This window comes from Hippocampus bargibanti, linkage group LG08 (genome assembly GCF_051943395.1).
Source record: "Hippocampus bargibanti isolate YZ-2025 linkage group LG08, ASM5194339v1, whole genome shotgun sequence".
In the NCBI taxonomy this organism is placed as follows: domain Eukaryota; kingdom Metazoa; phylum Chordata; class Actinopteri; order Syngnathiformes; family Syngnathidae; genus Hippocampus; species Hippocampus bargibanti.
The window spans coordinates 24,036,415-24,050,393 of NC_142741.1; the positions used below are offsets into that span (position 1 = coordinate 24,036,415).

Genomic DNA, 13,979 nt, shown 5'->3' on the forward strand with positions numbered 1-13,979 from the left:
TTTCTTAACTGACATCAGAAAAAGGTTTTATAGCATCAAAATACCCAAAACACACAGGCTGATATTTTGAGTCAAATGCAAAACACCAATAAAAATGACTTAAAGTGTCCCAAAACTACTTCAAAATGACCTCAGAAAGTGTCAGTTTCAGAAGGTCCCACCCCCTTGTTCATCTTGCCTTGCTCGAGAATCAAAACAATGGCTTCAGATTCAGAGAAGATGCTTCCTTGTTACTCATCCAGTTATGAATTTGATTCAAATGGTTCTGAAGAGGAAAGCATAAATGTTTGCAATCGATTAAAGAAGTCCTTCCGTGTCTTTTTGAGGCATCTGGACTCCAATGTAGCGCCCACAAAATGCACAAGATGGCGCCCAAGCTCCGTTGGAAATGGGCTGATTTGTCTGCTGGGAATTTGGCGTTATTTATGTTTTTTTTTCCTTCTAATTTCACCATCAACACGGATCTTTTCAGACCAAACAAAGTACCCAAAATGCATTGTGTGTCGCTTTCTCAGTCAGGGGCGTTCCAGACGTGACGTCACGTCAGGCATCGTCATAAACTCGAAAACAAGACTTATACAGTGAGACCTCAACTTACAAACACCTCAACTTACAAACTTTTTGTCATACAAACGTCAAATTTATGAAAATTAAACCTTATAATAAGCACTATTTTTCATAATACACAACCACCACGGCTGGCGGAGTGATCTTCGGCGGAAGCACACGACCGAACAGCACCAGAGGTTAAGTTACCAACAGTCCTTATGGAAGGTGACTCTCCTAAGCCATCAACGACCATCAAAAAGGTAAATAAAACTTTTTTTTACAGCACAGTTTATTTCTTTAATTACAGTCCTCATGTAATGCGCCTCTCTTTACAAACAGCAATTCCCTTTGACCTTCGACCTCCAACGCCATTCCATCAAGCCATAAATGACCATCACAAATGTAAATAAAGTGACTTTATGATACAATTCATTGTATTTCTTTCATTACAATACACTAGCACATTTATTATACATAGAATAAGGTATGTTGTGTGTAGTTTTAAGGCTTATTTAGTTGAAAAGTATATTTTATGGAAACCCGGGAACGGATTATTCCCATTTTAATGGTTTCCTATGGGAATTCTTTTTTTGAGACACTTTTCGCCTTACACACTCTGTCTGGGAACCAATTAAGTTCGTAAGTTGAGGTCTCACTGTATATACATTTTTTTTACAGCAATGTTTTCATACTCATGGCTTTCTAGGAACCATTACTGAAACCAAGTAAAACTGCGTGAAAACGCGTCCTCTTGTCCTCATATTCGTCTGTGATTTATCGGCATTCAAATTAAACAAAGTTTGGGGGTGGTGAAAAGGAAGCCCAGAAACTAAAACGATCGGTTCACATTGCAAAGCGTGGGTTCATAACTTGGGAAGGCAGCGTGTTCTTCAGTTGAAGACACAACGCAGATCCCCGCTAACTCCCGCTGTGCTCTTCTGGCAGAGCTCCAGTGTAAACACAGCTCTCATTTCTGCACTTTTACTTGATGCAGCTGGACTTTGCCTTCCCTTGCGCTGGCTTCGGGTCATACGCGGTACTCCGTTTCATTTCCCGGTGGACCACTCTCCTAATCAACACTTCCTGCAGTTAGCATGAGCTCAATGGAGACGGGATTAGATCCAATTTAAATCATTTGTGGACCGTGGCGCTCACGTTGACCTGTCAGATGTTTGGGGGAAGGTTAGGTTGCTCGATCCCACATTCAGATGATAAGTGACATCCAAAATTGGACGATCTGGAAGCGTTTACAATGTGAATCAGGATGTGAGAAGTGATTGGAAACACCGATGAAGCCTTTTGAGGTTCAACAAAATCGGGTGGCGGAATACTAAATAGTAAAAATATCAGCCTGCGTGTTTTGGGGTATTTTAGATGCTATAAAACGTTTTTCTGATGTCAGTTAGGAAACAAAAAAATGGTGTCGGTTGTCCTTTAATGCAAAACACCAATAAAAATGACTTAGTGTCCAAAATCTGCAAAAAAATGAAACCGGAAGTGGCCAGTTTCAGAAGGTCCCGCCCCCTTGTTCGTGGTGTCACCCCAAGACGTCTTGCCTTGCTGGAGAATCAAAACAATGACTTCAGGTTCGGAGAAGATGCTTTCTTGTTACTCATCCAGTTATGAATATGATTTAAATAGTTCTGAAGAGGAAAGCGTACATGTTTGCAATTTGGTGCCATTTTGAGGCAATGGAGGGGGGGGGGGGGGGGGGGGGGTGTAGCACCAAAAAAGAGGCAGAAAATGGCGACAGAGCTCCGTGTAAGGAATTAATCAGCCCGTTCCCACAGGCTGATTAATTCCTTACACGGAGCTTTGTCACCCTCTTCTGCCTCTTTTTTGGTGCTGCACAAAGTTTTCAGACCAGCCAAGTACAGCCAAATGCATTGACGTGACGGAAGGACTGCCACAATGTGTCTTTTTTCGGTCAGGGACGTTCCTTCAGTGACGTAGGGTGAGGACTCGTCACCAACTCAAAAACAACACTTGCGGAATATTCAACGCAAATCTTAAAACGTAAAATACAGCTATATGCGGTGGAATCTTTGTAAAATACGCTCAGTAGAAGTCATTTGAAGTGATTTTACCAATTATGGACACAACTTGTCCGGAGATGTCGATTGTCCTTTAATATAGCTGAAATTAAACTACACAAGCAAATGTGGAACACAGAATGGCTCGCTGAAATTTATTTTAATGAATTGCTGTTATATGTAAAGAAAATCCGTCAAGGTTGTCCCCTCTACATTTTTAACACATCATCTGAGGTAGCCAAAATATGTAAGGTCCCAAAGGGCTGTAAAGAAACTCTGACACATTGAACTCCACCCGCTTTCCTTTTCCTGTTTAGAGACCTTCTCTGGATAATCTATGTTGTCGTCACACAATGCTCGGCTCAGGATGTTCCCTATAAAAGTGACATTTAGCCTAGATAAACACACGTCACACCTGGTTTCACATGCAAAAAGAACAAAGTGGACAAACATCTACAAAATTTGGCAATGGCTACTGCGTTTTTTAAATTGTTGGTCAGGTGTGTCACTTTTGAGTTAAAGTTGTAGGACAATGTCTAGTTTGGGTACACAAGAGTTACCTCTTTATATAATAATAATAAATAATAATAATAATAATAAATAATAATAATAATAATAACCCGGAAGTCAATAGACAGAAAGCTAGCCAGCCCGCTAGTAGATAGCTAATAGATAGCCAACAACCCGGAATAACTCAAATAGACAGAAAAGCTAGCTAGTTAGCTAATAGCCAGTGGATGGATGGATGGATGGATGGATGGATGGATGGATGGATGGATGGATAGATAGATAGATAGATAGATAGATAGATAGATAGATAGATAGATAGATAGATAGATAGATAGATAGATAGATAGTATTTAATTATAAAGTCTTGGGACACTTAAAGTCATTTTTATTGGTGTTTTGCATTTGACTCAACATATCAGCCTGCGTGTTTTGTGTATTTTAGATTCTATAAAACGTTTTTTCTGATATCAGTTAGCAAACAAAAAAAATGGTGTCGGTTGTCCTTTAAACATGCCACAAATATTTTGTTATATTTCCTTTGAGCTGCGTCAACAGATGCGCGTTCATCGGTGACAGCGAGGCCGTAAGCGATGCAGCATGTCTTTTGGCTTCCTGCCGTAACAGTACAATGGGCTTTTCCCTCCATTGTTGCGGCTGACTTTGTATCACCGACACTATTTGGCCAGCCGTTACGTTTGCTGCTTTATCGTTGGCAGACATCTTGCTCTTAATTCCAAAGGATAACACCATCACGCACGGGAGGTGGCTCACGTGTCGGAGGTGACCTCCTTTCAGATTACACGCCATGTGTTCACATCAAAAAGTGATTTATTAGTTGTAAGATGAATGTTGAAAGAAGAAAAAAACTCTTACTACCTTTGATTGACAGTTGGGGAAGAAAATGAACATTCGAAAAAAGTGGTCAATATCAAATTTGAATCAGCAATGGCTTTATATATCTCTTAAAATATTTTGACACAATGTTAAAATGTTAAAAAGTCCTTTCCTTTTTATTCTGTTTTTAAATGACAACCGACACCTCCGGACAAGTTCATAATTTGTAAAATCCATAAAGTCCATAATTTGTAAAATCACTTCAAATGAAAATTCTACTGAGCGTATTTTAATAAGATTCCACCTCTATACCAATATTTTGCGTTTTAAGAGTCACGCTGAATATTCAGGAAGTCTTGTTTTTGAGTTGGTGACGAGTCCGGACGTGACGTCACTGAAGGAACGCCCCTGACCGAAAAAAAAAGGACACATTGTAGCAGTCCTTCCATCACGTCAATGCATTTTACTGTGCTTGTTTGGTCTAAAAACGTTGTGTTGCACCAAAAAGAGCCAGAAGATGGCGACCAAGCTCCATATAAGGAATTTATCAGCCTGTGGAAATGGGATGATTAATTCCTCACAGGAGGTTGGTCGCCATTTTTTTGCCTCTTTTTGGGTGATACATTTCCCCCCAATGTTGCCTCAAAATGGCAAGGAATAAATTCTTCAATCGATTGCAAACATGTTTGCTTTCCTCTTCAGAACTACAGCAAAGTCTCGATATATATCGATATTCAAGGGAGTCCGAAAAAATATCGATATAACCGGGACTATCGATATATCCGACCCTGTTTGCATGTAATTTTCTCCGTGCGTGCATAGAAATAGTATCGATATAACCGGGACTATCGATATATCCGATATCGATATAACGAGACTTTACTGTATTTGAATCATATTCATAACTGGATGTGTAACAAGAAAGTATATTCTCAGAATCTGAAGCCATTGTTTTGATTCTCCAGCAATGCAAGACGTCTTGGCGTGACACCACGACCAAGGGGGCGGGACCCTCTGAAACTTCCGGGTTCATTTTTTTGGCAGATTTTGGACACTTTGTCATTTTGCGTGTTTTGGATATTTTAAATGCTATAAAACGTTTTTCTGGTGTAAGTTAAAAAACACAAAAAGTGACGTCGATTGTCCTTTAAGACACTGTCAAACAAAATATCAATACGTCCCATTCGTGAACATCATCCCGGATTTGATCACGAACACAATAGCGGGCGTTGGGAAAACAACGCAAGTCACAACAATTAATTAGCGACATGTGAAGCGGTTCAGCAGATGCCGCCGCTTGGCCGCCAGGTACAGTCGGAAATCTGGAGCACGAATGGCTTCTTCCTCCCACACAGATCTGATTCCCAAAACATCCGTTGCCAGTAGCCCGTCGAGCCACCCACTCCTTCAAACCCACTCCAACACATCTTGAAATATCTTCTCAGGACGCACGTGAATCAAAGGCTCCGATTCAATACATCCTGTTAGCGTTGATACTCTCGAGAGCTTTCCTTTCCTCCGACTGATGAGGGAGTTTCTGTGTGCGCATTGGCAAGTATGTTTATGCTTCGTTTGGGCTTCGTTTTCTTCAATAGGCGATTCGAGCTCCTCTAAGGCTCATAACAAGTGTTCCATTACCAGAAGATTGCTGTCAAACTTTGCGCTGGGGTTTTTTTAACGACCATTTTTTACGTTTATTATTATAATGTCAAAAAGAGTCTCAACTCATTCACTGCCATTCCTGAATTTATTTGGCCATTGAAAATATGACATAGAGCGCCATTCGCAATTTTTTTCGGGTTTTGTGTTTTTATGCGTGGATGCCGATAAAGCGGTGGCCTTGGCCTCTGGTAATGTTTTTTTTTACTTTCCACAAGGGCCAGCATTTCCATTTTTTTTAATGTTCACACTTTGTTCCAACTTCAGCTGTTGTTAAAGCGCTATATAAACCAATTTGTTGTATTGCATTGTATTTAGGACAGCCACCCCCATTTCAAGCTCATATAACTCCAGATCCATATAATTTAGGAACTAACTTTTTTCTGATGAAAGAAGAGAGTCTAATGTTTCTTACGCAGCAGCGAGGGGAGGTGGTTTACAGACAGAGAGAGAGAGTGAAGCCATTCTCCAAAAAAGAAAATGGGTGCCGACATTTTTTTGTCCTATATTCCCCGCCCCCAGTCGTTGGTTGAAGCCACGTGATTGGTCAAGAACGCAGCAGTGAGGCGATGTGGTTTAAACATTAAAGAGACAGGCAGACGACAGAGAGAGAGTGATAAAATGGATAGAAAACAGTGAAATTTGGACTCGTTTCAACTTTTGATAGTTCAAAGGCAGAGTGTAGACTGCAAGGTTAAAATATCCCATCAATCAGGCTCCACAAATAACCCGCACAAACCATCTGTACACTTAATGCACTGCGAGACTAATAAAGGCAAATCCAATCAATCCAATCCAATCCAAAAAGCTATCAACCCAGCTAAACAGAACACAGTTGATGAGGAACTAGATAAAATTATCACAGGGAAAGCACCTCCAAGGGATCATTCCTCAAGATGGTGAAAGAAGGTTACGTTCCTCATCAAGTGTTTAAAGCTGATGAAACTGGTCACTCCATTCCATCAAGCCATCAACGACCATCACTAATGTCAATAAAACGACTTTATTATGCACTACCGTTTATTTCTTTCATTATAATACCATAGCACATTTATTATACATAAAATAAGGTCTATTTTGAGTAGGTTTTGGACTTAGAAAATTAGAAAGTAGAAGATTATGTTTTATGGGGACCTGGGAACGGATTATTCTCATTTTAATGGTTTCCTATGGGAAATTAATTATTGGGATACACACTTTTCACCTTACACACTCTGTCTGGGAACCAATTAAGTTCGTAAGACAAGGTATCACTGTATAAGGGTGCGCCTTCAATAGATATATTTATATAGATATATAATTACAGTAAAGTCTCGTTATATCGATATCGGATATATCGATAGTCCCGGTTATATCGATACTATTTCTATGCACGCACGGAGAAAATTACATGCAAACAGGGTCGGATATATCGATAATCCCGGTTATATCGATATTTTTTCGGACTCCCTTGAATATCGATATAACGAGACTTTACTGTATATAATATAGAAATATATAAAAGTTTTTCAAATATAAGGCACACCATATTATAAGACACCACAGTACAGGCTGGGATGACGCACGACTTCTTCTACAGGGGAAAATTCGGTGGCTGCTGACAGTAGTTGCGAGATCTGTTGCGAGAAAATACGGTGATAGCCAAAATGACGGTTGTGAAGTTCATGAGCTCTTCCATTGATACATGTACCGCCCCCTGTTTGTTTACAGTGCCGCAGGTTGGCAAATGCAGCGTAAAAAGAACAAATCAATCTTGAAACGGGAAACATCTTGAGCGGCATATTCCCAAATGGAGAAGATGGGGGAACCCCGATGTGAAACATTGCGTGAAGGACGGATGGTGGGAAAAAGTTGGTGCGCAGGGGTGCGGATTTGGCCCGGGAATCTCCCACGGGTGAGTTTGGGATAGGAAATTGAACAGAAACATATGTTGCGATGCACTGCGGACATGGGGAACACCTCAAAGAAATGCGTTGCGAGATTCCTGATCAATGGTTAAAAACACTCTGTCAGCGATGATTTAAATATGTGTGGTTACAAATTGTGATTCATTGGACAATTTACTCAAAGCCAGGAAACGTCAGTCCAAACTATATAACTAAGAGAGAAATAAACAAGCTTCCAAGCAGATGTCTGTTGCAATTCAGGAAATGTGATTTCCAACGCATTGTTAAAGGACAACCGACACCATTTTTTGTTTCCTAACCGACATCAGAAAAACGTTTTATAGCATCTAAACTACCCAAAACACGAAGGCTGATCGTTTTAGTCAACTGCAAAACACCAATAAAAATGAGTTTTGAGTGTCCCAAAACTAAACTAAATGGCGAGTTTCAGAAGGTCTCGCCCCCTTGTTCGTGACGTCACGCCAGGACGTCTTGCCTTGCTCTAGAATCAAAACAATTGCTTCAGATTCGGAGAAGATGCTTTCTCGTTACTCATCCTGTTATGAATATGATTCAAATACAGTAAAGTCTCGTTATATCGATATTCTAGGGAGTCCGAAAAATATCAATATAACCGGGACTATCGATATATCCGACCCTGCGCGCATGTAATTTTCTCCGTGCGTGCATAGAAATAGTATCGTAATAAGCGGGACTATCGATATAACCGATATCGATATAACGAGACTTTACTGTAGTTCTGAAGAGGAAAGCATAAATGTTTGCAATCGATTAAAGAAGTCCTTCCGGATCAATTTGAGCCGTCAGGACTCCAATGTAGCGTCCTAGAAAATGCACAAGATGGCGCCCAAGCTCAAAATAAATAGACAAGTAAATACATAGATAAATAGACAAATAAAAATAAATAAATAAATAAACAGGAAAATACGTAAATAAATAAATAAATAAATAACAATAAATACATAAATAAACAAATACATAAATGAACAGAAAAATAAATAAATTAAATAAAGACAAATAAATAAAGACAAATAAATAAATAGATAAATAAATAGACAAATAGCAATAAATACATAATAAATAAACAAGTACATAAATGAACAGAAAAATAAATAAAGACAAATAAATAAAGACAAATAAATAATTAGATAAATAAATAGACAAATAAATAAATAAATAAATAAATAAATGAACAGAGAAATTAATAAATTAAATAAAGACAAACAAATAAAGACAAATAAATAAATAGATAAATAAATAGACAAATAGCAATAAATACATAATAAATAAACAAATACATAAATGAACAGAAAAATAAATAAAGACAAATAAATAAAGACAAATAAATAAATAGATAAATAAATAGACAAATAAATAAACAGATAAATAAATAAATTAATTAATTAATTAATTAGTAGATAAATAAATAAATACATAAATCGAATAATTTTCTGCATGTTTGTGCAATGTTAATTTGACAACCCCTCGTGCCCCCCCACCATTTCAACTGTACTTTATTTAACAGTACAATTTTAGTTTTTATAAATAAATATTTTCTCATACTAATTTTACACGCCCTGCCCCCCTTTTTTGCAAGAAAAGGAGCTTTCCCCCCCCCACCGTCCTGTTTAACAATTTCCAAATACTTTTTCATTTGCAAATTATCAATTTGTCTCGTAATATTGCAACTATTATCCCGTCAAATATAAGAAAATAATAATTCTCTCACATCTTGAATAATTATCCATCCATTTTCTAATTCGCTTAACCAAAAAAGGTCGACTGTCGGGGGGCACCCTGAACCGGTTGCCAGCAATCGCAGTTGAAGAATTATAATTTTTGTTTTACAAGAATCTTTTTTTTTGCCAATATTATTCTGTATTCTTGTAAACATTTAGTTTTAAAAAGTGTCCAGGATTATTTTCTCCAATCTATACAGCAATTCAATTGACTTGCAGCAAAGCCAAACCCCTCCATGCTTGGAGATCCTCCCCACGCGTGCCACTCCCACTCTGTGCGTTCACTTCCACACACTCTACACGTGCCCCCAACGTAGAAATTCACGGCAAAAGAAATCCAGAAACGTTTAAACACCAACTTTTACAAAGCAAACATTGCCTCAACTCTCGTGATACAAACAGAAGTAAACACTTACCGCGTGCGCTCCGACGACAAGAACGGCCACGCAGGCGCACAACAGCAACAACCTGGAAAATAAATTCAATTAAGAGGAGAAAGATGACATCTGAATAAGACGTTTTGAAGTGATCTTGTGTCCGCATTCTCACCTGACGTGCATCATGTCTCGGTTACGATGCCCGTGCATAGTTCCAAAAACAACCCGCACGCCACGTAGCTCTCAAAACATGACTGTAACCCACCTATGTGACACAGCAAAAAATGAATAATAATGTGCTGTACTCTCATCTAGTTACGTTTCATAGATTCTAATGTTACACCGGGTTCCTAATAACTCGCACTCACCTGTTTTTGCGCGTAACGGAGCGATCGGACGTCCGGTGGGTAAAAAAAGAAATCTGGAATATTCTCCCAAACCCAAGCAAAGTGTGTCGAGTGGATCCTCTTCTTCCGTCGAAAAGTCCAAAGTGTTTGCGCTAGTGGTGTTCGTTCGCATGATGGGTGAGGGTGGTCGTTAGAATGGGTGGGAGAAGGGGAAGGGGGGCGTAGTTAGGAGACATTTGGTGTGTTGCAAACCCTCAAACTAAACTCACTCGCGTTGATCACAACTTCATATCGCTTCTGGACGCAACATTCAGGTCAACGTGGAGAGAGGCGCTCCGCCGCTGACTGAGTGGAAACAGAGGCCGAAATTCAAGCGCTAGTTTGCGGACACACACGAAGTCGGTGCGTAAACTCCCCCACCACCACCCCACCTACCCTAGCCGGTAGCAGAGATGCTGTTGTTCCCGGCCGCCGCTCTCCTGCTCCTGTTCGCCGTGTCGTCAAACGTGGAGAAAGCCACGGCTGAGGTGAGTGTCACACTTTTGGGAATGCGTGTTTTTGAATTTTTAAAAGTGACGAAAAATGTCTGATTTTATTGCGGTTTGTAAGGCGGTGGCTACAGATGGGCTTTCTATTTTTTTTTAATGCTACCACTTTACTCCTTGAATTCAATTCCATACTTTGGAAGAGTTTACATCACGAGCAATACTCTCGTGTACTTATTTTCTTTCTGCTGTCATGCATGCTGCTCTGAACTCCCACTCTCTGACCCCCCACCCTCCAACTTCTCATTGTGGGGGCGGGGGTGGGGGCTTGGTGAGGTCCTCTGTGGACATGTGCGCAAAATATTTTCAACTTCCATTTATGACTTGTTGCCATGCTCCAGATTTGCTTTCCATTTACCCCCTTTTTTTTTATCTGAAACTCAAACAAAATGGTGTTTTGTGTTGCTTCTGAAACATTTCAAAATTGGATACAATGACATAATTAACTCATTCACTGCCAGACGTGCAAAAATGTGTCCACTCCAGTGCCAGGGTTTTTGTCATTGTCACACAAATTCCCGGACCCACAGAATATTGACTTTTACGACTATATAAACATTAAGAATCCTTAGACTCTCTTTTTTCATCTGAAAAAAAGAGTTAATTCCTAAATTATATGTGTCTGGAGTGATGTGAGCTTTAAATGAGGGCGGCTGTCCAAAATACAATGCAAATAAATAATCATTGGCTTATATAGCGCTTGAACAAACAAAACAAAATGCTAACATGGAAAAAAGGGAAAAACTGCTCCCTTGTGGACGGGAAAACCATGGCCAGCACTTTATCGGCACCCAAACAAGAAAAAAAAACAAAACCTGAACAAATTCGGGGATGGCGCTCTATGTCATATTTTCAATTCCCAAATGAATTCGTGAATGGAATTGAGTTAGTTATAGTGAGTTAAAAGCCCCACATGTCAATGAAAAAAGGTAACTGCCAGTCAACCCATGAAGCTGTTTCAAGTCAGAAAAAGGAACATGAAAGGACAACCGACGTCTCCGGACAAGTTGTGTCCATAATTTGTAAAATGTCTTCAAATGACTTCTACTGAGCGTGTTTCACAAAGATTCCACCGCATATAGCTATATTTTACCTTTTAAGACTGAATATTCCGGAAGTCTTGTGTTTGAGTTGGTGACGTCACTGAAGGAACGCCCCTGACCGAAAAAAGGACACATTGTAGCAGTCCTTCCATCACGTCAATTCATTTTGCTGTACTTGTTTGGTCTGAAAACTTCGTGTTGCACCAAGAAAGAGGCAGAAGAGGGTGACAAAGCTCCGTGTAAGGAATTAATCAGCCGGAGGAAACGGGCTGATTAATTCCATTTTGTTTTTTGGAGAACGGCCTCACTCTCTCTCTGTCTGTAAACCACCTCCCCTCGCTGCTGCGTTCTTGACCAATCACGTAGCTTTAACCGACAACTGGGGGCGGGGAATAGAGAACCCAAGTTAGTCGGCTGCCATTTTCTTGTTAGGAGAACGTGCTCGTTCGCGAACAACACATCGCTCATTGTGGCAGCTCCGTGTGTATCCCGAAAAACAGTTCGTATGCCAAGGTAAAATTTTTATAGATGTAACGTTCGTAAAGCGAAAAGTTCGTAAGCCAAGGGATTCGTAAACCGAGGTTTCACTATACAGGTGAGGGGGAGGAGATGACGACAAACAGACTGAAGTGTAGCACAACGAGAGGAAGTGACTCCTCATGAGGTAGTCTGGCGCTACCGCACGAGCTCCCCCTCGACAGCCCTCTCCTGTTCATCGGCCACTATATTTCATGTTCTTCTCATGAAACTCACATGAGATAATTTGTGGTCTTAAATCAAGTAGCAGAAGCGATTTCTCCACTTTCCAAGAAACACAAGAGTGACACACAACATCTGGATTAAACAGGAGAACATGACGGACGAGTGGGTTGATGTTTGGCGGAACATTTTGCGGCCGATCCGATGACACAGATGACTGTTCAAAATATTGGCTCAATTGTTGGGAGTAACACTGCCGCCTACGATATCAGAGAGAGAGAGGGTGGGGGGGTATGGTCATCAAGACAGCCATAGCGGTGCATATTTGCAGTCAAACATTGACACGTGCTTGCATATATTTTAACTTTTCACTGATTATTCGTACTTTGTTTGGCCTTCCACGTAACACAATCGCTTGTTTAGTCGATGTCACCATCGTTGCTGTTGAACTAAGGCCGCAAAATAAGATTGAATGGGCTGATTTTCAGAAAGCAATAATGCAACGTAACGTTTATTGTAATTCCTTTAAAGGACAACCCACGCCCCCGGACAAGTTGTGTCCATAATTTGTAAAATCACTTCAAATGACTTCTACTGAGCGTATTTTACAAAGATTCCACCGCATATAGCTATATTTTACGTTTCAAGACTTGCGCTGAATATTCAGAAAGTCTTGTTTTCGAGTTAATGACGATTCCTGACGTGACGTCACGGAGGAAACGCCCCTGACCGGGAATGCAACACACAATGCATTTTGGATACTTTGTTTGGTCTGAAAACTTTGTGTTGATAGCGAAATTAGAAGGAAACACATAAATAACGCGATGGTGAATCGTTGTGTGTTACACCAAGACTACTATTTGATACTAGTTGACACAAATTCCCAGCAGACAAATCAGCCCATGTCCAACGGAGCTTGGGCGCCATCTTGTGCATTTACTGGGTGCTACATTTCTGTCCAGATGCCTCAAAATGACACGGAATACAGTAAAGTCTCGTTATATCGATATTCAAGGGAGTCCGAAAAAATATCGATATAACCGGGACTATCGATATATCCGACCCTGTTTGCATGTAATTTTCTCCGTGCGTGCATAGAAATAGTATCGATATAACAGGGACTATCGATATATCCGATATCGATATAACGAGACTTTACTGTAACTTCTTTAATCAATTGCAAACATTTATGCTTTCCTCTTCAGAACTATTTGAATCATATTCATAACTGAATGAGTAACAAGAAAGAAAACATCTTCTCCGAATCTGAAGCAATTGTTTTTATTGTCGAGCAAGGCAAGACGTCCTGGCGTGACGTCATGAACAAGGGGACGGGACCTTCTGAAACTCGCCATTTCCGGGGTCATTTTGAAGTAGTTTTGGGACACTTTAACTCATTTTTATTGATGTTTTGCATTTGACTAAAAATATCAGCCTGCGTGTTTTGGGTATTTTAGATGCTATAAAACGTTTTTCTGATGTCAGTTAGGAAACAAAAAAAGGTTGGTTGTCCTTCAAGGGAAGCATTCATCAAACTAAGAGACTATTCAAAGGTGTTGGTCTTTAATCACTCTACTTCCTATCGGGAAATTTGTTGTTGCGCTCATGCGATATTGTGCTCAATGTTGTTGCTGGTGCATGTAGTTCACCAAATCTCTTAAAAGCCGCGGTAAATTCGTCAGATCAAACGGGAAAACTGTGAGAAAACAGGAAAAAAAGCAGGAACTTGTTTCAGAG

At 39.9% G+C, this 13,979-nt stretch overlaps 2 protein-coding genes across 3 annotated transcripts in view; one reads left to right on the plus strand and one right to left on the minus strand.

Annotated features, from left to right (window-relative positions):
• Positions 1 to 10,271, minus strand: part of col4a2 (collagen, type IV, alpha 2) — a 55,566-nt gene extending 45,295 nt beyond the window's left edge. For both annotated transcript variants that reach the window (XM_089002965.1, XM_089002963.1), the window contains exons 1-3: positions 9,977 to 10,271; positions 9,781 to 9,873; positions 9,648 to 9,699 (exon numbers count right to left, since the gene is read on the minus strand). In XM_089002965.1, coding sequence (XP_088859091.1) covers positions 9,648 to 9,699; positions 9,781 to 9,818 — 90 coding nt within the window. In that variant the 5' untranslated portion in view covers positions 9,819 to 9,873; positions 9,977 to 10,271. The remainder of the gene's footprint in view (positions 1 to 9,647; positions 9,700 to 9,780; positions 9,874 to 9,976) is intronic.
• Positions 10,272 to 10,343: 72 nt separating this feature from the next.
• col4a1 (collagen, type IV, alpha 1) overlaps positions 10,344 to 13,979 on the plus strand; it is a 41,391-nt gene continuing 37,755 nt past the window's right edge. The window contains exon 1 of the mRNA XM_089002966.1: positions 10,344 to 10,482. Within this exon, the coding sequence (XP_088859092.1) occupies positions 10,408 to 10,482 (75 nt within the window). The 5' untranslated portion in view covers positions 10,344 to 10,407. The remainder of the gene's footprint in view (positions 10,483 to 13,979) is intronic.